Source organism: Python bivittatus, unplaced genomic scaffold (assembly GCF_059951505.1).
Source record: "Python bivittatus isolate LINGU-HERP-01145 unplaced genomic scaffold, Pbiv_v1 ctg000810_np1212, whole genome shotgun sequence".
NCBI classification, from domain to species: Eukaryota; Metazoa; Chordata; class Lepidosauria; order Squamata; family Pythonidae; genus Python; species Python bivittatus.
The window spans coordinates 965924-989306 of NW_028277111.1; the positions used below are offsets into that span (position 1 = coordinate 965924).

Here is a 23383-nt window from a genome sequence, read left to right on the forward strand (position 1 = left end):
ACTAGCAGGGGTTGAAGTCCACACATCTTAAAGCACGCTGGCTGGGGAAATCTGGGAGTTGAAATTCCCACATCTCAAAGTTGCCAACACTGATATAAATTGAGAAAAATCCTCCTTTGGTTGGGTTCAGCTTAGCATGCTGTCCTCCTAGGTTCTGTGGGAGAGAAAAAAGCATGGCGTCCCTATTTCAACAAGTTTAGGCAATCTGGTATCTTGCTGACATTTGGGGCTCCTTAATTCCTATCCACCAATCACAGGGTGTATGTGGAAGTGTGGCATGGGGGTATGAGAATTGTTGCTCAAAGCCTCCAGAGGGGCAACAAGTTAGTTATCCTGCTCTTACAAGTTATCACTTTTTAATGTCCTCCACGGTTAAGAACTGCTTGCACAGAAAGGCCAAACACATTTTGCATGTTAACGTCTAAGATTGGGAGTAGGTCTGGTTCTTGACAACACAGTTACCAGTAAACTCACCATTTTCTGTCCCTTCCCATCCACCCCCATATCCTATTGTACAAAAATGCCAATAACCGCAAGATCGGGAATGCGAACAAAAGAAGGCAGGAGGAAAGAGAAAAAACACGGGGAATGCCAGGAAAATTCTGAGGAAAGAGAGTGACTGTGTGGAAAGCTGCACATACCTCATAATTGTTTGTGAGCTGTCAGATCTCCATTTTTTTTTTTAAATTGAAAAGTGAATTCATATGTACCAATTCATGAATATATAATCTCTCCTCCTCACTCACACACAGTGGAATGGAAGCACCCACTGCTCACACTGATGGCTTCCTCCGGCCTCTCTCATTCGTTTCCTACAAACTAAATTAAACCTGCACAGCAATAGGGATCCCAGTTTGCTAAGGTGGTTTCCATGCATCTCTTATTCAGTTATGGCTCTGAAGAACGGATCGAGACCCAACCGGATATCAGACAAACGGCCTGATGCTTTCTGTTAAAAAGGCCTCCTAGATATATTCCTGCGCTTGTATAACCACTCTGCCACTTTTCCTGCAGTAATGTGGGTGCCAGAGCGGTGTTCAGGAGAAAAGGAAGTGAACACCTTGTAAGTGGAGAATGTATTCATTTATTTAAAAGACACATGGCCATTCATCTCATGTGCTATCACCCTGGGTGACTCACAAAAACAGTAATAAAAACATAAATGAACACTCCTCCACGCACCAACATCTAGCCTCACCCTAACCCAACATTTGGGGTACTCAAGAATCAGAGAAAGTCATTTCAATTTGCATTTCATAAGAGAGCAGGAGGGAGAGATGGAAAATGACTGATTTAGGCAGCACTTGCTAGCTGCCTTTTTGTGAAACGAGACCATCAGCTCGTTTTGTATCTTTTGCCTTGTGTGAGCCAGAGAAACAATGAATGCATCTTGGAAAAGGAAGCATAAGTTGTCTCTCGGTAAGCAGGGATTCCTTTCACAGGTCTGCCTCATCGAATTACTCAAACTGCGGGGAAAGCAGGAAATCCAAAGTCCTTTTGCTGATAATCACAGCAAAAGAATCAAAACAACTGGAAAATACCTCTGGGCATAATTTATTGTTTACACAACGTTCTCCATGCACAATGTTTTACAGACTAATGTAAGCAGAGGGAGATGGTAAGGAATAGATCCCTGCTCTGATGTGCTTACAAATGAAATAGAGGGTAGGTAGGAGGCAGGGAGAGAAGGAGGGAGGGAGGGAGGGAGGAGGAAGGAGGGAGGGAGGAAGAAGGGGAAGGGAGGAAGGAAGAAAGGAGGAAGGAAGGGAGGAAGAAGAGGAAGGGAGGAAGAAGGAAGGGGAAGGGAGGAAGGAAGGAGGAAGGAAGGGGGAGGGAGGGGGGGAGGGAGGGAGGAGAATGGAGGTGAGAGAGAAAAGAAGAGAATGGAGGTGAGAGAGGAGAGAGGGAGGGAGGAATAAGAGGAAGGGGGAAAGACACAAGGAAAGAAGGGACAAACAAGCCAAACAGATACAGTAAGACAGGATTTTTACGGTGAACCTACGCAAGTTCAACGTCACAGGAACATTGCAATGTACAGACCTATCCCAGGGTGATTGGCCTCTGTAGCTTCTGGATCATATGGCAAGATCCAGGTTCAAGTCCAGCCCCAAGCACTGAATCTCACTGGGTGACTTCGGGACAATCAGCCTCTCCCCTTCCCAGCCTCGCATCTCAACCTCTGTCTCACACTGGCTCCTTGAAGGTACCTTAAACGCCTCTAACTGCAGGGTTAGAGAAGATCAAACCCCAAAGTGGTCGGTGTCCGCTTCCCATCCCTGCTCATGTGAACATCGCAGAAAGGATTGAGCTTCTCTTGCTGCTGGCACAGAGAGTTCCTAGACCAGTGTTTCTTAACCTTGGCAGCTTGAAGATGTGTGGACTTCAACTCCCAGAATTCCCCAGCCAGCAAGGAAGGCTGGCTGGGGAATTCTGGGAATTGAAGTCCACACGTCTTCAAGCGGCTAAGGTTCAGAGAGACTGCCCTAGAGCAACCCAACAGAAAGGAGCCTGTCTAGGAAAGCCTTCTCTTTCATTAGCTTCACTTGATTGGCAGCCCTCTGTTCTCACAGGCCCACAGGAGGGTCAAACGGGGCAGCAAGAAGGTGGGCTGGTAAGCCTGCCCCAGCTCTGTCTGAGGGGCTCCAACCCCAACTGGGCCACTTAGAAATGGGGCAGGCTTACCTAGGCCAGGAAGTTTGGGGGGTGGGGGAGGGAAGTTGGAAGTAAATCCATGAGTTAATATTTTCACAGGGGTACCCACCACCCCTTTAGCAAGGATCTTGGTGGGATAGCTTTGTGCAAAATTGAGGCATATTAAGATAACTGAGTTTCATGTAGCTGGTCCTGGATTAGCACTAACCCCAGAAATCTGACTGTTCTTTTGCATGGTGGGACTGCACATACTTTTTCCAAGCAATCAAAATGAATCCATGCGCCATCGCTATCTTAAACAGGAAATTCAGAGTGGGAACTGCACATCTCAACCAGTCCTCAGTGTGTTTTGATCTAGTCCCACTCTCCACAAGCACCCAAATAATTCTCTTCAGAACCAATGGCTGCCTCAAGTTTAAAGATATTTGTGGAAAAATTGTACCTAACTGCACATGGACATCAAGAAATGTCTGAACTCAGGGACATAAACCCTGTTTTACATGATGACATAAAGCACATCGACCCAGAGTTCTCACACAAGGCACAAATGACCAGACTTGATTTATCCTACTTCAGACACATTATGTATAGACCCAGCTCCCTTCAGAACCCCATAATGCTGGGGAAGGTGGAAGGAAAGTGAAGAAAACAACGGTCAGCAGCAAAGGATGGACTTGGTACTGCAGCAGTGGGTGTACTTTTGGAAGACCCACGAGGCCAGGCTGGGGACAGAGTGTCTTGGAGACAATCTTAGCTATGTAGTCGCTAAGAGTCACGCTGTCTTGATGATATATAATCAATCAATCAATCAATCAATTAATCCCAGGTCCAATTCTTTTTATTTCCACTATAATATAATCTAAAGCAGAGCTTCTCAACCTTGGCAACTTGAAGATGTGTGGACTTCAACTCCCAGAATTCGCCAGCCAGCCAGCCGTTTAATTATTTATTATTAAATGTACATGCTGCCCATCTCCCCCCGAGGGTGACTCTGGGTGGCTTACAATGAAAAACCAGACAATAAAAACAATAAAAATATAAATACCCCCCAATTAAAATCATAAGTAACAAATCTATAAACGCCATCTATAAATCTATAAACGAGTTGAAGTCCACACATCTTCAAGTTGTCAAAGTTGAGAAACACTGATCTAAAGCATATTGTTGAAAGGCATCTTCTCCAGTCCCACTGTGGATGCTCACCTTGGTTTAAGGCAGTGTTGTCCAAACTTGGCCACTTTAAGATGAGTGGACTTCCATGCTGACTGGGGAATTCTGGGAGTTGAAGTCCACTCATCTTAAAGTGGCCAAGTTTGGACAACACTGGTTTAAGGTATTCTTATATTCAAAGTACAAGTTTGGCTATCAGTTTTGACAGCCTTCTGGATTACCCAGAGGCCATAACCTAATTTAATGCAATCTTTATTTTGGTTTAATATGCACTCTGGATAATGCTAAGACACACACAGAGAACTGTGCACACGCACATGCAGAGAAGCATAAGCACACTCACCCACACACATTAAGAAGCATGCACAAAGGATGACCACAGAAGCATGTAGACGCAGACCCCCTGAAGGCTTGTGCATGCCACACGAACAAGCAAACTGAGAAAGACTACTCAAAGACACCAAAATAATTAAGACATTGTCCAGCCCCCTGAAAAACTGCCCTAAGTCAGAATATGCCACACTACCCTAGAGAGCTTCCGTTTAATACAGCTTCTTCTATTTAAAAAGCTGTATCATTTCGTTCATCCTGCTAGACTCTCTGAATGAACTGTAGATCAGGCTTCCCCAATCTCAGCACCTTCCAGATGCACGGACGTCCAGTGCCCATAATTCACAGCTATGGTCGAGCCAGGTTGGGGGAAACTGTCATCCGTCATTGGAATGATCATATAGATTTAGAACAGTAGCTTGGTTTCCTTCGTAATGATCATATAGATTTAGAACAGTAGCTTCGTAGAACAGCTAAAAAACACAGACACACAAGCGTATCAGTGAAGACAATTCAAGAAACGAGACTTGAAATAAAAACCAAAACATGTGGGACCTGAAACAGTTGTGCTGATGAGAGTTGTCCTTTAGTTCATTTTATTCTGTCTCTGTGCTCAGTTCTCTATACCTTCCCACTATTTTCTCCAATAGTCACCAAATATGGTTAGTTCTCATTCAGCTATTTTGGGGGTGGGATTTTCCCACTCCTGGATATCCCCCACTCCAAGGAGATTTCTGTACTCCTTCAAAGAGTGATCTTCTCCCAAGCTTAACTTCCTCCTTCTTCCACATTTGTGGTGTTACCATAGCTGCATGTTCAGATATACTCTGAGCCTGAATGTTGGAAATAGGGGACTTGGTATGGTATCTTCAAGCTCTTCAAAGATCAAGGTTTATTCTATTTGTTTGTATCTAACCCCTGCAATGAAGAACATATGAAGAGTCTCCTCCTGGATCTGACAAAACATCTGCCTAGTTCAGTCCTCTGGTCAGTGTGGAAGATGGTCATCCACATTCAGGACCTCTTATGGTTGCAGTTCTGACTCTGCATGGGTTTTCACACATGCACTGGGTGCAAAGCCAAGAACATCTATTTTTTCCCTTCTTTGTGGATTCCCTGATGTCTAATAAGGGTGGATTTGTGACTAAACCCCTTTCCGCACTTTGAGCATATGTAAGGCTTCTCTTCCGTGTGATTCCTCTGGTGTCTAACAAGATGATGGCTGTAAACAAAGCCTTTCCCACATTCTGAACACTTAAATGGTTTCTCTCCAGTATGGATTCTCTCATGTGTCTTCAACTGTGATGGTCTGTTGAAGCTTTTCCCACATTCTAAACATTTATAAGGTTCTTCACCCTTATGGGTTCTCTCATGATTATGAAGACTTGAAGTCTGGTTGAAGCTCTTTCCACACTCAGAGCATTTGTATGGTTTCTCTCCAGTGTGGATTCTCACATGGACCACAAGGTTTGATTTGAGGCAAAAGCTTTTCCCACAATCTGAGCATTTAAATGGTTTCTCTCCCGTGTGGATCCTTTCATGTCTACCAAGGCTTGCTTTCTCTCCAAAACCTTTCCCACAGTCAGAGCATTTATAGGGTTTCTCCTCCATTGGCATCTTCCCCTCTGGAAGGTGAGTCTGGTGGTGCTTCATAAAGTAAGAAATTTGCCGGAAGCTTTTCCCACAGTCTGGACACTTATATGGCTTCTCTCCAGTATGAGTCCTCTCATGTTCTTTCAGGTTTCCAGCTTGGCTGAATCTTTTCCCACAGTCAGAGCATTTATATGGTTTCTCCCCAGTGTGAGTCCTTTGATGGGCAATGAGATTAGAGCTTGTACTGAAGGATTTCTCACAGCCTGAACATTTATACGGCTTCTCTCCTGTATGAAACCTGTAATGTGTGGCAAGCTCAGAGTTTTTCCTGAAACTTCTCCCACAGTCCAAGCAAGTATATGGTCTCTCGCCAGTGTGGGTTTTCTCATGTTCTTTCAGAGACCCAGATCTGCTGAACCTTTTCCCACAGTCTAGGCATTTGTACGGTTTCTCTCCCGTATGGGTTCTCACGTGCAAAACAAGGCTTCCTTTGTGGCTAAAGTTTTTCCCACAATCAGGGCACACAAATGGTTTTTCTCCTGTGTGGATTCTTGCGTGTGCAATGAGGTTGCCTTTTTGGTCAAAGCTCTTGCCACAATCCAAACATTTGTATGGTTTCTCTCCAGTATGGATTCTGTGATGTCTAATTAATTTAAAGTGGGCATTGAAGGATTTCTTACAGTATAAGCATTGGTATATTGCCTCCTCAGCTTGAACTTTGCTGCATACCAAACGCTTCCCCTGTTCATGGTCACAGAGTCCCTCCTGGCTTGTGATTTCACTTCCCCACGAAGAAATGGATTTAGCTGCAGTCTTTTCCAGAGAGTTGTTCTGACGCCTCCACAGTTCTTGGGAACCTTTCACAGGTTCTCTCTGCCCAACATTGCTACACACATTCCCTTCAGCTATTCCTTTGCACAGATGGAGCTCCTGTTCCTCAGGCTTCCATTGGTGGTCCTCATCTTTTACCTCAGACACATAACTCTTGCCTGAAAGAGTGAGAAGAGATTTAAAAAAACAATACAGGTAGTCCTCAACTTATGACGGAAATTGGGACTGGAATTTCTGTTGCTAAGTATAAAGTGTAACTGCACTGCTTAGTGACAGCAATCCATAACCGAATCCTGCAGTGGTTAGGCAAGGCAACTTCCTGCCGATTTCCCACAACCAGTCAGTGGGGGAGCCGGCAGGAAGTTGCAAGTCCCAGGCCAGCAGGCTGGTAAGTGGCTGCTGCCAGGTGTGGGAAGGAGTGCAGGGGTGCACAGCAGTGTGGGGGAGGGTTGAGGAGCACATGTGAGGGGGTGAGGAGTGTATGAGAGGCGCAGTGCAGGTCGGGAAGGATGTGCGGGGATGCACAAGAGGCATAATGTGGGTCGGGGAGGGTGCGCGAGGGAGGCATGGGTTGGGGAGAGTGCATGGGGGTGCGCAAGGGTGCAAAGGAGGTGCGACAAGGGTCTGGGAGGGTCAAGAGGGTGCGCAAGCAGCACAGCATGGGTTGGGGAAGGTGAACAGGGGTACAGCAAGGGTTGGGGAGGGTACGCAGGGGTGTGAGGGGGTGCATGAGCAGCACGGCGTGGGTTGGGTGCACAAGGGTGTGAGGGGGTGCATGAGAAGTGTGGCAAGGCTTGGGAAGGGTGCACGAGGGTGTGAGGGAGGCACAGCAAGGGACAGTGAGGGTCCACGGGAGCATGCGAGTGACTAGCACAGTGTGAGCACAAAGGGGCTGGAGGAGGGTGTGTGGGTGGGGGAGACTTACCCCACCGACTTGCAACCTTTCCCGCCAGCCTCCCCACTGACTTTCTGGGGAAGCTGGCAGAGAATGTTGCAAATGGTGATCATGTGATTGCAGGGTGCTGCAACAGTCATAAATGAGAACCAGCTGTCAAACAACCAGATCGCGATCACGTGACCGTGGGGGTTCTGGAATGGTCAGAACTCCGAAGACTGCTCGTAACCACCATTTCTTCAGCGCGGTCATAAGTTCAAACAGTCGCTGAACGAATGGTCGTAGGTCAAGACTAAGTGTAAGCCAAGAGTTTGTTTTCTTGTTTACCAACTTGTATACAGCTCAATCACCAAAGTAATATGTATCACACATTGGAGAGGATAGCCAACTCAAAAACAATTATAACAATCAGAATAGACTATCAGGGAGCAAGCCACCACATGCTGTTCCAGGGCCTGCTGAAGGAGCCAAGTTTGTATAGCTTTATGAAAGCCCAACAGGTTCAGAGGAGGAACAACACTGTTCCACAGGGCAGCTACAGAGAAGGCCCGCCTCCTGGATGGCAACACTCTACAGCTGAGACTTGGGCACACCAGTTCTTCCAGATCACAACAGTCAGGCTTGAAATTATGGAGAAAAGGTGGACTATACAGTCGTGTGAAAAAGAAAGTACACCCTCTTTGAGTTCTATGGTTTTACATATCAGGACATAATAAAAATCATCTGGTCCTTAGCAGTTCTCAAAAGTAGGTTTTGATAAACAACAACACATGAGATATTACACCATGTCATCATTTATTTTACAAAAAGAAAGCAATTAGCAATTCCCCCCACCAGTTTTGGATCATCTATAAATTTGATGACCAAACCTTGTATTCTCTCACCTAAATTATTTATGAAAATGTTAAAAAGTACTGGTTCCAGGACAGAAGCTTGGGGTACCCTACTGGATATTATTCCATATCCATACTGACATAGCACGATTAAGAACCGGACAATGGGTACAGTAGCTCAACCAGCAGCAAATGCCTCTGGTAGTTGGATTATCCATCCCATACTGTTCCATTTTATCAAGAAGGCAGCTACGGACAACTTCATCAAATGCCTTATTGAAATCTAAGTACACCCCATTTGTAGCATTCCCTTGGTCTACCTATTTCTCTCACCTTCATTATCTTCTGTCTGGCCAAAAGTCACGGCTTCATCTTCCTTTTTAACTCTATCTGGGTCAAAAAGAATCGTGCTGGCCTGCATCTTCTGCAGATCTTCCTTTTGACTCATCCTGGACATCTGAACATCCTCATGGAAAATTGTCTGGAAACAGGTCATAGGTTTTTCATCCAGCCTGTTCTTGTCTTCTTTGGGACATAGGGATCTCCTCTATGATCCTATTCAAAACATGGCTACCTAATCAACAACAAGCAAAATAGAAATGTTGTGACGATGGTTGTGTAAAACACTTGCTATATAAATCAGTTAGGTGTATTTGTATTTTTTCTCGTGGGTTCAGTGTTTCTGAAATAGGCAATCATGGGAGAATCAGTACGGACATCCTTTTCCAGGTTATTGAGTTTATGAAGACAGGTTGAGGTTCACACTCTAAGAGCCACAGTAGTCTAGTGGGAATGGTGCCGGACTAGGAGTGGGGAGCCCCAGGTTCTGGGCCCCCCTCAGCCATGGAAGCCTCCTGGGTGACTTTGAGCCAGTCACTCTCTCTCGGCCCAACCCACCTCACAGGGTTGCTGTTGCATGGGAAAGAGGGAGGAAAATTAGGTATGTTTGCCACCTTGAGCTGATGAAAACATATCCATAAATAAATATATAAAACAGGGGGATAAAATATAATAATAATAATAATGGGTGCAATGAATCAGAATTGACAGGGTTCACACATGCTAAGTACTATCATCAGACGGTAGCGGTATGTGGGAATGGCCTTGGGAGACAGGAGGAAGACCCGCAGCCTAGGGAATGGTCTGATAAGAGGCAGCTCAGTCCGCAGGTGGGGGGAAAGCATGGGAAGCATTTCAGTTTTCCGGAGATTAAAGAGAGAGGAGGGGAGAAATACTTTCAGTCCTGCAAGATTCTGTTAATGTAACCTTACAATAAAGTAGGAGTAGTTCATCTGGATGTGCTTCTTGTCTGGACTACTTCGCAAGGCTGACGTAGCTTAAAAACCACAAACACAGACTATGTTACAGCAAAACAAAGGATATTATGGTTAGGTATGATGAGTGAACCCAGCCACCTTCATTTCCTAACCCTTTTGGAGAAGGCTGTAGCTGAGAGATAATGCCATATTTTGTAAGGAGAAGGTCTGGGGTTCAAGCTCCAGCATCTCAGGGATGCTTCCGAACTAGATGGACCATTCCCCCGATCCTGGCTGCCTGGGTCCTAAGCAGGTGACCTTAAGCAAAGTGTTGGAGCAACCCTAGTCCTCAAAGCGTTGGGCGCGCTATGCACTTTCCAGTTGCAATTCATTCAGAAAAGTGGTTAATCTGGGCTAAAGGATCTGGGAGCCTCCAAATGTAGGGGACTACAGCTCCCATCATCCCCATGGCCAATGGGCGTTGATGTCCTTCTCTCTCCCTCTCTCTGACACACGCACTCCTATCCCCCGCTCGCTCCTTCCAGCCGCCTCTGCCTTCCGGCTTCCTTCTCCTGCTTCCCACGGGCTCCATCTTCCCTTTGTGCAAAGGCAAAGACCCAACTCACCTTCCTCCCAGCCAGCGCGCGCCAGGCAGCCTGGCCACGCCCCCGGGCGAAGCAGGAAGAGGCAGGAGCCACGTTCTTTCCATTCCGCCTCTCTCAACTTGCCCGTGGCTCTCTAGGAACCAGCGCTCGGTGACTTTAACCCTTAAGGGTCTGGAGGAAAAAAGTCTCCTCCCCGCCCCCCAACATGGATGGTTAAGAGTTCTCCAAACAAGTGAAAATCAGAGAGCAACCAGGAGGGAGGGGTCTGGGAATGCAACGCAGAGAGCCAGGGTAGTGTAGTGTTTAGGGCGTTGGATTAAGAGTGGGGAGACCCAGGTTCTGGTCCATCCAAACCACTGGATGACTTTGGGCAAGCTGCACTCTCTCAGCCCACCCTACCTCGGAGGGTTGTTGTGGATAACAATGGGAGAAGGGAATGCTATGTACCTGGAGCTTCTGGAAGAAAGAGGGGGTCTGCATCTAACAAATAAATAAATAAACAAATAAATAAGAGAACAGTGTTGAAAGCTTTCCCCGGGTTGGTGCAAAGGATGGTTGAATTACACAATTACCCCGAAGCACCAGGTATCCCCTCAAGCTGAGCTGGGCATGTTCTACAGCCGTGTTTTTTCAAACTTGGCAAATTTAAGAGGGGTGGACTTCAACTCCCAGAATTCCCCAGCCAGCCTGATGGGCTGGCATAGCTAACTTGAACTCTGTCCATATTTTTTACTCCTGAAGCCCTACATGGCAAAATTCTTGGAATAACCACATGGTTGCCGTTATCAAGGAACTCGTATTGATAAGACCCAAATCAGCCTTAAACTCAAGACCAATCCCCTTTTCCTAGCTAGATAGGCCAAACTGCACTCTCCAGTGGGCCTTATCAACCAAGGACAGAAGGGGAGGGAGGTGCAACGCCTTAGCCCAGTGTTGTCCAAACCTGGCCACTTTAAGATGAGTGGACTTCATGGCTGGCTGGGGAATTCTGGGAGCTGAAGTCCACTCATCTTAAAGTGGCCAAGTTTGGACAACACTGCCTTAGCCAGAAGCCTGCCACGGGCAAGGCTCTGCCCAACCAGGGGTGTGAATAACGTACTGCTGATTGCCTATTGCTTGCTAATGATCAGGTGCTTTGGTTTTTACCAGTGTATCCAAACAATGCTAATTTGTGTATTGGGACTCTCCATTTGTGACTTGGAGTGCCTCTTGATTGCTGTACAGAATAAACAGGTTGCAATTTCTCCACTTGTGTGTGATTTTGGCTCTTCGCACCAGGTGGAAGGAACCCAGCATTTGACTCGGCCAATCCATCCCTTGGCCAACAAGCCTGCTGGCTGGGGGATTCTGGGAGTTGAAGTCCACACATCTTAGAGTTGCTGTGGTTGAGAAACACTGGCCTAATCCATACAGCCTTAGACTACAGTAGGTTCTGACAACCGAAGGGAACTGCCAGCTCCCCAACCCTGTTTCTGTCTGGCCCAGCCACTTGTGTGAACCCAGCCAATAAGCCATGGGTGCGTAACTCTTTTGAGCACAGTAGAGACACCATCCTCATTCTTGATTTTCTGATCAACCAAGGAGTTGGCCACTGGAAGAGAGCTGTCCCTTGGACAATCTCTAAGGGTTAGTCAACATGGCCCTCCCAAATATCCGCAGGATATTTCAAAGGAGGAAACGCACAACATGATGTCACTGCACACACATCCTCCTGTTCACATCAATGATTATTAGAATCTCGGCTTGCTGTGGACTAACCCACCCACTCAACAGGAGCTTGCTTGGGTTCTCGTGGAGCTTCCTGGTGGGAAGATCTGGACTGGGAAGACAAATTCTGGAATGAGACTAGACTAGGGCACGTGTTCCTGCAAGGTGGTCCTTCTTGTGTCAGGCTGAACGTGGGGTCACAGCAGAACTTATGGCAGTGTTGTCCAAACTTGGCCACTTTAAGATGAGTGGACTTCCATGCTGACTGGGGAATTCTGGGAGTTGAAGTCCACTCATCTTAAAGTGGCCAAGTTTGGACAACACTGACTTATAGTGTAGTGTCCTGTGGTGGTATAGTGTGGTGTGATGGTTAAGTGTTAGATGAAGCCTGAGAGAGCTAGGCCAGACTCGGTCCCTGAAATTCACTGGGTGACTTCTCAGCCCAGCCTAATTCACAGGGTGGTGGTTGTGAGGATAAAGCAAAGAGATTCCCAGGTGAGCTGCTCTGAGCTCCTGGAGAAAAGGCCAGATATAAATCTAGCAAATACAACAAAAAATAAGACAGAATAACAATGATGATGATGGTGGTTGGTTGATTGTACAGTCAGCCAGATGTTTAGACTGGATTTGGCATTTTTATCCACCTATCGAGTCCTTCCCAAGGACCTGGGGTAGACAGATGTTGTTTTATGATGGAGTTAGAGGTATTGTTGCAGGATGGAAGCTGTCCCAAGTAAAGCTGCCTTTCGCAATGGACTGATGGTGATTTTGTCAATGCTGATGGGGTTCAAGGGGTGCTCCAGATGTTTTGGGATTGCACCCAAGGTGCCTATAAATATTGGTACTATCTTTGCTTTTCTTTTGCCATAGTCATTCTACTTCTATTTGCATTATGATTATGATTTATTCTAAAGGCTTCTAGAGATGTAGAAGTGGGAGCAGAATTGTGAAGGAGTTCCACACTCAAGCAGGCTTGAAGTATAGTTAACCACTCATCTTAACCTACCTCACAGGGTTGTTAGGAGGATATTTTACTGCAGCTTTGAGCTTCTTGAAAAAAAAGGCCTCACAGAAATGCAGCCAAGACATGCTGACATCACCGAAGGGATTCCATGGGAAGGGCCCTACATAGTAAAGACTTTCCTGGATTAGGAGAGAGAGAGATGATGGATGGCAGACAGCTGATACTTCTCATCCTCTGCTGCAATTTAGCAGCCCCTCCCTCCTCATCAGCCTTTTATTCTCATGGAAATCTGGGTGGAAGATCCTGGGGGCCAAACTGCTTTGCCCAGGTCGTTTGGGGTGGGGGAGAGGCTCTTTAAAGAGGAGAGGAAAGCAGAGGGCTTGTGTTTGCTGTAATCCAACTCCATTTGCTAGATAAATAGATAGAGAGATTCCTAATCTGTGCCAAGGGAGGGGGAGAGTCTGCAATGGCCCATTGAAATGTTGAATTGCCCTTTTGGGGTTTCCATTCTTTCCCTCCCAAGGCCAAACCCACCTCTTCCCCATTTTGCAAACTCCAAATACCCTGCAGCAGATATATGTATATATATATATACTCCTGGAGGAGGGCGAGGGCGAGGGCGGGGGCAGGGGCGGGGGGGGGGCGGAGGTCTCAGCCCCCTTGTCAGATTTTCAGCCAAAGCCTCTTTCTCTTGACCCTGAGCTGATTGCCAGGAGAGAGAGAGAAAGGGAGAGAGAGAGAAGCAGGGGTGTTCTTTGCTCCCCACTTTTTGGAGAGAAAGGGAGCCAGTTCCAGCTTGGGTTAAACTCCCTCTGGGGCCACACTGCATTTTAGAGCCAGAAGCCCAAATGGAGGCCCTGGTTGCTGCACGAAGACAGAGAGCAGGAAGACTGGCTTCTGGAGGTCATCTTGAGCCTCTGAGGACCTCGATCCCATCAGAGGGGCCCAAGCAAAGCTGGGTGACCCAGTGGCAGGACTTGCTAAAGGAGATGGACTCCACTTTCTCAGAGGGAGGGGAGCCTCAGCAGACAGAGCTCAGGGACAACCCCAAGGCCTTCCTGGCCTCCTTCGAGCAAGTAGCCAAAGCTTGCCAGTGGCCTAGAGAAGAGTGGGCAGCCCGGCTCCTGCCAGCTCTTTGCGGAGAAGCCCAAGCGGCCCTCCGTGGCCTGGAAGCTGGAGACCGAGAAGACTATGGGAAGGTCAAGGCTGCCATCCTGCAAGGGGAAGCCCACCGGGTAGAAGCCCAGCGCCGGCACTTCCGTCATTTCCGTTACCAGGGGACTGAAGACCCCCGGAGGGTTTACAGCCACCTCTGGGAGCTTTGCTACCAGTGGCTGAAGCCGGAGAGACGCACCAAGGAGCAGATCCTGGAGCTGCTGATCCTGGAGCAATTCCTGGCCATCCTTCCAGCAGAAGTCAAGGCCTGGGTGGCAGCGAGGGACCTTGAGGGGGGCGTTCAGAGAGTGGCCTTGACCGAAGAGTTCCTGAGAACCTACCAAGAGGCCACAGCAGGAGAAAAGCAGGTGAGTATCAACCTTAGTGGGATGCCCACGTTCAGAAATGGGAGGAGACCAGGTGACCAGCAGGAGCAATTTCCTAAGCTAGAATCCCAGGATTAGAAGGGAGCATTGAAGCCACCAAGCTCAGTTCAGGAAGCCAGATTTAAGCATCCTCCACAGACAGCTGCCTAGCCTTGTTTCAAAGCTGTCCCACGAAGGGAAGGCCCCCATGACCTCTTTGGATAAGGGTGCAGCAGATCACCAGTTGGTCTGTGAGCACTGCCCACATTGCAACGTAAACCCTGCCCCATCCTGACACTGCACTCAAGTGTGTTAGGGATGGGTTTACATCGTAACGTCACAGCGTACATTAGATCAGTGTCATGGAGTGACTTCATTTTAAAGAGTCTCTTATTTTGTTTCTTTTGTTTTCTTTTTGTAGAACTATGCTTTTTGAAGAGACCATCTAAGCCAGGGTTTCTCAACCTTGACAGTTTTAAGATGAGTGGACTTCAACTCCCAGAATTCCCCAGCCAGCTATGCTGGCTGGGGAATTCTGGGAGTTGAAGTCCACTCATCTTAAAGTTGCTAAGGTTGAGAAACACTGATCTAAGCCATCAAGTACAATTCCTGCAGAATCCAAGTGAGGACATTCCCAGCACATGGCTTTGGGGTAACCTGCTTGTCTGACCTGGCTAGTAATGGGATCTTGGAGAGTAGCTTGGTGGGAATCAAGCAGGGAATGTCAATTGTAAATGAGAGGAGCAGTAAAAAAACATTAGCAAGATTGTGGTAAGCCAATTCATGGATGTGTCCAGGAAGTCATCAAGAGTCAAGCGTGATTCAAGGAAGGCTTTGCCTTGTCTTCTATGATCTCAGGAGGATCTAGATAGTCCTCCTGCCTCCAATTTTTTGCCCATATCCACAATCCAAGTAAAGTTTCCATACTTTGAACTTGGTTCTTCCAATCCTAGTTCAAATTTTAACCTGGCTTTTCTTCAGTTGTGTAGACTCCAACTCCCAGAAGTCTCAACAACAGTGATGCTGGCTGGGGAATTCTGGGAATTAGTCCACGCATCTGGGGGGTGTACGGATTCCTGTTTTAGCTGTTCCACCCATGGATTCCCTTGCATTCTGAAGACCTTTATTCAGGCTATGAACAGGACTGTACTTCTCCCACTAATTTTAACCCACTACAACAGCACTGTTAGATAGATTGGGATGAGAGATACTGGCTTAAAATATGGAGACTATTTGTTTCAACTTGATAGGGTAAACTTAGCTCCTTTTGATGTGATTCAAGAGTATGTCAATGACTCTTAGAAACTCTTCATGTTCCCAACATTCTTCATGGGTCCTGAGTGAGTCTTTATTGTTTCAGATACCATCTCATGCAGTGACCACAGAGGTTGAGGAAGCCCCATCAGATATTTCATGGAGAGAACAACCCCCAGAGGCTGTGTACAAGGATGGTGGAAATCCAGTTTTGATCAGTAAGGATCATTCACTTGTTAATAATATTGTTTGTGAACAGGGTACTACAGCTTTAAAATATTTCACTGAAATTATCTTAGTATGCCTTGCAATCTCTCTGTAAGCTTCATCAGTTTCATTATCATTTTAACTTGTCCCCAGTCATCATCCAAAGAAGAGGGGGAAATGGTTAAAGGCATGACTAGAAAGTAAACATAGCAACAATATTTAATTTGAGTGAAGAAGGATGTAAAAAATTGGAGAGAACAGAATCATAGAGTTGGAAGGAACTTCAGGGGCCATGAAGCCCAACCTGCACACTGCAGGATTCACTACACCAGTGTTTCTCAATCTTGGCAAGTTTCAGATGGGTGGAATTCTGGGAGTTGAAGAAATTCAGCAAGGCTGAGAAACAGTGCACCACACCATCCCCAGTAGATGACAATCCAGCCTGTTTGAAAACCTCCAGTTAAGGAAAGAAACCACTCCATGCAGTAACCTATTCCTCTGATTGATAGCTCTTCCTGTCAAGAAGCTTTCCTAATGTCTCATCTATATCTACATCCTTGAAGTTTCATCATCTGGTCCAGCTCCCTGCTAAGGGTAGGATCCACTGCAGCACGTGGCAGATGGGCTTCCAGGCTTGGTCTGAAGCTCTGTAGTGAAGGAGAATTGGCTCCTTCATCCGGTGGCCTGTTCCACTGACTAACATCTGATATAGTCAGGTGGTGCCTCATGATATAACTTTAGAGAGGTTAAAATATAATGATACTTGTAACTGCTGTGAAGAATATCAGAAGCTACTTCTTTATATACGTTTATATCTTTCTTTATATCTTTCTCATTTTTTCCTACTTTCTCGTTTTTTTCTTATTGCACTTTTAGCTTTTTTTGTTATTTCTCTCTTTTCTTTTTCATTTTCTCTGCTCGAATTTAGTTTGTATTGGTTCTTACTATTGCTCTTAAAACTTTTAAATATATATATATATATATATATATATATATAGAGAGAGAGAGAGAGAGAGAGAGAGAGAGAGAGAGAGAGATTTCTAATTTAGTTTGTATTGGTTCTTATTATTGCTCTTAAAACTTTTAATTACACACACACACACACATCTAATTTAGTTTGTATTAGCTCTTATCATTGCTCTTAAAACTTTTAACTATATATATATTTCTAATTTCTAATTTAGTTTGTATTAGCTGTTATCATTCATATATATATGAAGACAACTCCTGATGCCTAGCCTGAACCTTCGTTGGTTCTGGTCCTGTCTTTTGGGGCAATAGAGAATAAATCAACTCCATCTTCGGTCTGACATACTTTCATATATCTGAAGACTGATATCATCTTTCCTCTTAGTCTTTTCTTCTGCAGGTTGAACAACCCCAGCTCTTTTAACTATTCCTGGTTGGGCTTGGTTTCTAGACCCTTCACCACTTTGGTTTCAAAACCCTTCACCAACTTGAGAACCCTTCATAGATTAAATTGCCCTACACCCAGATTGGTCAAGAGGTTGGCAGAGCACTTTTTGGGGACTGGGAGGACCAAGGGCCACCGAAGGCAGGATAAGGCAAAGCGGGTGGGACTGAGTTGATGTCTGGAGCTTCTTTTAGACTCACACTATCATTTTTGCTGTTTCCTGGCTCAAACCCCACTGAAATTCAGCCATGCTATCAGAGAGGTTTTTGGGGAGGAAAGGTGGTTGTTGGTGACTGGTTACTCACCCCAGTGCCCAAATTTCCAGGCACTGCCACAGCAGTCAAGAGCATGAAAAATGGCCAAATTGGCAAAGCAAGCCCCCACAGGATTTCCCCCCCAGATCTTGACACTTTGATCCCAGTATCGGAATTACACTTTATTTTGGTTGGAGAAAACATCCCGATGTTTCTCGATTGCTCATTCCTTTTCTGCTCTTCACAGCCATTGATGAAAGGACCAGTTCTGCTGTGGAATTTTTTCTTCCTGAGGGAGAGGAAGTGTCTGTTGCTGAATTTCCTGAGGTAGGTGGGGTTCTGGAGAAAGTGTTGTATAATTCAGAGGTGGGGTGTCCAGAGTGGAGTAAAAGAAGTCAAGATGGTCAACACAACCTGTAATTGAAGCCCTGACCCTTTTTTATACATATTGATCCTTTTTTATATGTGTTACTTCGATCACAGCTACCATCTAGATCAATGTTTCTCAACCTTGGCAGCATTCAGATGTGTGGACTTCAACTCCCAGAATTCCCCAGAATTCTGGGAGTTGAAGTCCACACATCTGAACGCTGCCAAGGTTGAGAAACACTGATCTAGAGTTTTTTTTACCTCCACTGCAGACACCCCTGGTTTAGTTTCTTCAAAGTGGTTAGGCTGTTTTCCTCTCCCTGTGTTGATTGATATGGACTGCGTGCAGTGTGTGTTGGGGTGAAGTCTTCATCCATGAAGTTCTGAGCAGCTGCGTCTTCTGGAAAGCTTGGAGCAGCTGCTTCAACCCAGGCCATCTCTACGGGAATTTTCCCACAGAACTGCCTCTCTTTCCCAGCAGTCTCACCAGAAATATTGGGGATCATATTGGCAGCTGGAAGAGAGTGTGGGGAAACTGGGGAACGACTGGAAAAGAGAACCATCAAGAGTTGGGAGGGGAGTCCGTTCGCAGGTTATTGCCTAAATGGGAAATCTGGGAAGAAGAAACTCCACTTTCACGAACTCACCACAAATACGGCCGGGAAATTCCTCTTGCAGTTTGCAAGATTCTGCCTTTGACAAAAGCAGGGAGGAGGTTTTCCTGTCATTGTCTTATCATGGATTTATACATTTAAACACTGCCTGATTCATTCAACTCCAGGCAGCTTACATAAATACATGGTAGGGCACATCAAAATCAGTAACATTCCTACCACCTATTCAAAACGTCACTACCTACAGTTGACATCGACCTCACCAGAAACACTATGGAAGAAGGGGTTTCCACCACTCTTCTAAAGAGTAGCAAGGTGTGAGCCAATCAGATTTGGGGGGGGCAAGAGTTTCCTTAGGGAGGGGCCTGCCACAGCAAAGCCCATCCACTGAGCTCCCTCAGTTTCCCGGGAAATAGGAATCTGGAACCTCCCCTCCTGGCTAGACTGTGTAAGAATCTAGCCGGAGGAGAAGGTCCTGAAGAACACGAAGCCCCAAGACACTTATATCTTAATTTTTAAACACCTGCATGTCAAAAGCTACCAAATCAGGGGAAAAAATTGTGGCTTTCTGAATGCCAACTAGTTCCATACATCAGATAGGTGGAATGAGAAGGCTGTTCTCATCAGATTTGGACATGCGGTAAGGAGGGGTATCTAAGTTTACTGAATATACATAAGAAATCAGTGTTATATGACTTTAAAATGTTTTCTAGAACAACAAGGCCTTTGCAAGAAATGCTTTCCTGGTTAGGCCTCTATGAAATCTATGGTTTTCTTTTTGGAAAAGGTTGAACAGATCACCCTCGTTCCTGCTAAGCCAACCATGCGCTGGGAAGTTAAGGAAGGAAATTATCAGCACACCAATGCTATAGGTAACTAGCTGATGTGGTGAGGGCTTTCAGTAACTGGAGCTATTGAAAATCGTCATCATGTATCATTGAGAACTAGTTCCTTCACAATATTGATGGGTCTTGTGCTTGCTATACATTTTTCACCTGTTCCTCCAGGTAATTCTAGCCGTTTACACATATCACTCTTCAGTTTGAACTTCCAACAACCCCATCCAACTGTGAATAGATTAGAGTAAAAGTCATAGATAGGATTGAATTGTTCCAGATCCAAGAATGAACTAAATGACCATTCGTCTATAATACTGTTGCTAAAAATCTTCAAGAATAGACTCATGAAGAACGTATTACGGTAGTCTACCATCACAGAAATGTCTACCAAGGGCATGGAAGATGCCTAGATTATAATTAGCTAACAAATGAAATCCATGCGTTTGTACTTATGTTAGATTTTATATAAATAGAATTCTGCCAAAATCAATGTTCAAAGTGACTTAGAAAATGAAGTCCAAAACATTGATTCCAAGCTGTATTAAATTAGCCAAGTTGAGGGCCAAAAGAGCAATGCAAGTCTAGAGTCAGGATTAAAACCCATCCAAAATGTTATCAATAAAATAGATGTTTTCCTGGTACCTGTAAGATCATTTAACTTGTCCAAGACATCACAGACATGTGGGCACACACACACACAGATACTTACACTTATTTTAAGGCATTACTATGTTGTCAAAAAGCTTCCAGACACTTTACTTAAAATAAATAGAATGAGATGGTCACCGTCCAGTTGTTTCCACTCTAAAAGACGTGGCCTAAAGTAGTGGTTCTTAAACTGGGGGTAATTTGAGCACATCAGTGGAGCAATTTGTAATTGTGTGTTTGTGAGTTGAGGATCCTGGTTGGGACTACCGCTACTGAGACGCTTGTGTAAAACAACAGTCTGGTTTTTATTTTTTATTTGTTTGGGGGGGAAATGACGTTGTTTGAGACTGGGAAAGGGGGTAATTGGATCAAACAGTTTAAGAACCACTGGTATAAAGGGCGGGAGGGAATCACCCCAAATCTTAGTCCTATAGCACCTGAAATCTTAGTCTTATTGATCAGCTGAAGCAGTGTTTCTCAACCTTGGCAGCTTGAAGATGTGTGGACTTCAACTCCCAGAATTCCCCAGCCAGCAAAGCTGGCTGGGGAATTCTGGGAGTTGAAGTCCACACATCTTCAAGCTGCCAAGGTTGAGAAACACTGAGCTAAAGAAGAATTCAGGAAGAGCAAGAAATTCCTCAAGGAGAACAAGAAACATAATCCCCTTTTTTCTTTTCCTATGTTTCCAAAATGGACTTATCCTTCCTAAACCAGACGTCACCTTCACCCAGGAGCCGCAGCTAGAAGAAGAAATGCTGTTCATCCGGAGCAGGGAGGTCAAAGAAGCATTTCCAATTATCTGTCCAGGTTAGAGGTCTGAAATTCTCTGCAGACACCCTTCCCATTGAACAGAGACTGCTATTCAGGCGCTGAATGCCCAGGGTTTTTTTGCAAGGAGCATCACCCAGCGCTTTCAGCTGCAATCATTTGGTCCCAAGTAAAATCATTGATCCATCCAGGTCACCGTAGTCATAATCTTCTTCATCTTGCTATGGTTTTGCAGGGTGGGGAAAAAAAAACAAGGACAGAGATGTATAAAATTGCAATGTTGAGGAAGTGGACACAGAGGACTTTCCTTTTTCTTTTTTTACAAAAATACTTAAAATGAGAGTTATTGATTTCTTTATCCAATTTCAATGGCTGCCCATCTCAACCAGTGACTCTGGGCAGTGAACAGAATTAAAGTAAAATAAAAATAATTATAAATATTACAAAAGTTAAAATACAAAGCAGTCAAGAAACATCAAACCCAAATCACTAATACAACCAAGAAGCGGGGCCCTGCATGCACTTGGGGCCCCAGGCCCTGGTTATGTATGTGATTTGTAGATCAAATCAGATGGTCTACCTGTTAGTTTTCTAGGCTTAAATGCCACTGCCATTGCAAAGCCTTCAAGAACCCTGGTAATAATGAATTGCTTTGCAGATTTACCTGGGAGAACAAGGTAACCGAGGCTAGATCTCTACAGGATCAGGAAGAACAGGTGTGATCTGCACAAAGCCCTAAGCATTCTAGTTCATAATGGATGAGGTGGACTAAAATTTGTGATTTGGTCTCACCACTTTTCCTAGTAGTTTGAGTACTGTAGGCTTGCATCTAAATCTTAGGACCTTGTCTTGCCTTGACTTGTAGGTAATGAGATGATGAAGAGTCCAGCACGGCCAAGGAAGAACAATCTTGGAATGAAAAGAGAGAGACAGAGGAGGTGGCCACAAATATCACAGATCAATCTTTTTATTCGGGATGAGGTGCAGAAGCAAGAGTGTGATCCCTCTGCCCTTAAGCTGGTAGAAACTCCCCCACCCCATAAAAAAGCCACAAGTCCTACTAAACCCCCAGATGTCTCTTCTTCCAGCCCTGGAAAGTTGCATAATTTCAAATCACACTTTAGCACAGATCAGACAATCTCCCCCAGGGTAGATGTTTATGAGTGTCAAGTATGTGGGAAAATCTTCCAATACAAATTTCACCTCTTAAGACACCAGAAAATCCACACTGGGGAGAAGCCATTCAATTGCTGTCAGTGTGGGAAGGCCTTTAGTCGGAAAGATAAGTTTATTGAACATCAATATATTCATACTGGGAAGAAACCCTTCACCTGCTCTGAATGCGAACAACGTTTTTCCACTGGGAGTTCCTTGTTGAAACATCATCGGATGTGGCACAGGGAGGTGAGATTGAACGAGTGCTCTGGATGTGGGAAGAGTTTTGCTTTGAGTACTGGACTTAGGAGACATCAGAAGATCCACTGGGGGAAGGAACTCTACAAATGCCCTACCTGTGGGAGAAGTTTCCATTGGAGAAGTGCCATGAGAAGACACCAGAAAATTCATGGAAAGCTATTACAATGCTTTGAAAGTCCTTCAGATCAAGATACAACCTCAACCAACTTGAAAGGATCCATACAGAAGGATGCAGCCGGTGTTCCCAGTGTGTGGAAGACTTAGATTAGAGCAGGGTTTCTCAAACTTGGCAACCTGAAGATAGGTGGACTTCAACTTCCAGAATTCCCCAGCCAGCCATACAGTATTTATTCTCACTGCTGTGTGTTAAACTAATTAAACTGTGATGTTTCTTGCTCATTTTTTTCTGAGATTATTCCTAATAAAAAAAAAAAGTGGTTTCATTTTGAATTGAAACTCCAAATTTTTTGGCATTGTACTATGTATATCTTTCCAGTTTTTGAGGTTTTTTTTTTTACACGTCCACCACATGTGGTAAAACTTTCCTTCTGTTTCATGGCATTTCTAATATCTATGAATGTATGATTTATTTATCTTAGATATTATTGATGGAGTTGTATACTATCTCTAAAACATTTTGTACCAATTTTCCAGGTTACGACTTGGTGTGACTCTTGTAGATTTAATCCAGTGTTTCTCAACCTTAGCAAGTTTAAGATATGTGGACTTCAACTCCCAGAATTCCCCAGCCAGCATGGCTGGCTGGAAAATTCTGGGAGTTGAAGTCCATATATCTTAAACTTGCTAAGGTTGAGAAACACTGATTTAGTTTATAAATCTGCCTTTGGAGAACTCGCAACTTTATTTTCATCCCTGTGATTTACAATCACTGGGATCCGCTTAGCCAATCATCACCTGATTGAATAAGTTAAAACTTCTCAATTGAAAAAAATGCCCCAATGTTTCTTGGCCCAAGAGCTTAAAAATGGGGGGAGTGAGTGGCAGGCATGCCTCAAGTGGAGCTGTTACCATGATTATAGGCAGGACTATCGGAAGGAGGCTCTGGCAAACCACTTCTGAAACAATTGCCTTGAAAACTGCAAGGACTCGTCCAAGCAGTCACTGCAGAGTCGGTAACGACTGAGCGCAGATTATAAAAAAAAAAAAAAATCCGAATCAGGGGCCTCCTCCAGAGGAGTCAAAAACAAGACGATAGCCACCACTGTCCAATCAAAACCCTGCCC

At 45.1% G+C, this 23383-nt stretch overlaps 2 protein-coding genes across 3 annotated transcripts; one reads left to right on the forward strand and one right to left on the reverse strand.

Moving 5' to 3' along the window:
• Positions 1-1055: 1055 nt before the first annotated feature.
• On the reverse strand, positions 1056-10233 carry LOC103056405 (uncharacterized). 2 transcript variants are annotated; one of them, XM_007432629.3, is made up of 3 exons: positions 10187-10233; positions 8638-8878; positions 1056-6734 (listed from the first exon to the last, which is right to left on the reverse strand). In XM_007432629.3, the coding sequence occupies exons 2-3, from the start codon at positions 8798-8800 to the stop codon at positions 5242-5244; spliced, it is 1656 nt and encodes a 551-aa protein (XP_007432691.2). In that variant the 5' UTR covers positions 8801-8878; positions 10187-10233; the 3' UTR covers positions 1056-5241. The 2 variants fall into 2 exon arrangements, with proteins under 2 accessions (XP_007432691.2, XP_087985740.1); XM_088129614.1 differs by lacking the exon at positions 10187-10233 and having other exon boundaries at positions 8638-10174.
• Positions 10234-13684: 3451 nt separating this feature from the next.
• Positions 13685-14792, forward strand: LOC112541169 (zinc finger and SCAN domain-containing protein 16-like). Its single transcript, XM_025169444.1, has 2 exons — positions 13685-14359; positions 14778-14792. The coding sequence occupies exons 1-2, from the start codon at positions 13685-13687 to the stop codon at positions 14790-14792; spliced, it is 690 nt and encodes a 229-aa protein (XP_025025212.1).
• Positions 14793-23383: the final 8591 nt, after the last annotated feature.

Bases quoted from the DNA above. Each gene is read 5' to 3' on its own strand.
- LOC103056405 (XM_007432629.3), bottom strand. From the start codon at position 8,800: ATGACCTGTTTCCAGACAATTTTCCATGAGGATGTTCAGATGTCCAGG. The intron at 6,735-8,637 runs GTGAGAGAAATA...TCACTCTTTCAG, and splicing joins CCAGACAGAAGATAATGAAG to GCAAGAGTTATGTGTCTGAG.
- LOC112541169 (XM_025169444.1), top strand. From the start codon at position 13,685: ATGGAGGCCCTGGTTGCTGCACGAAGACAGAGAGCAGGAAGACTGGCT.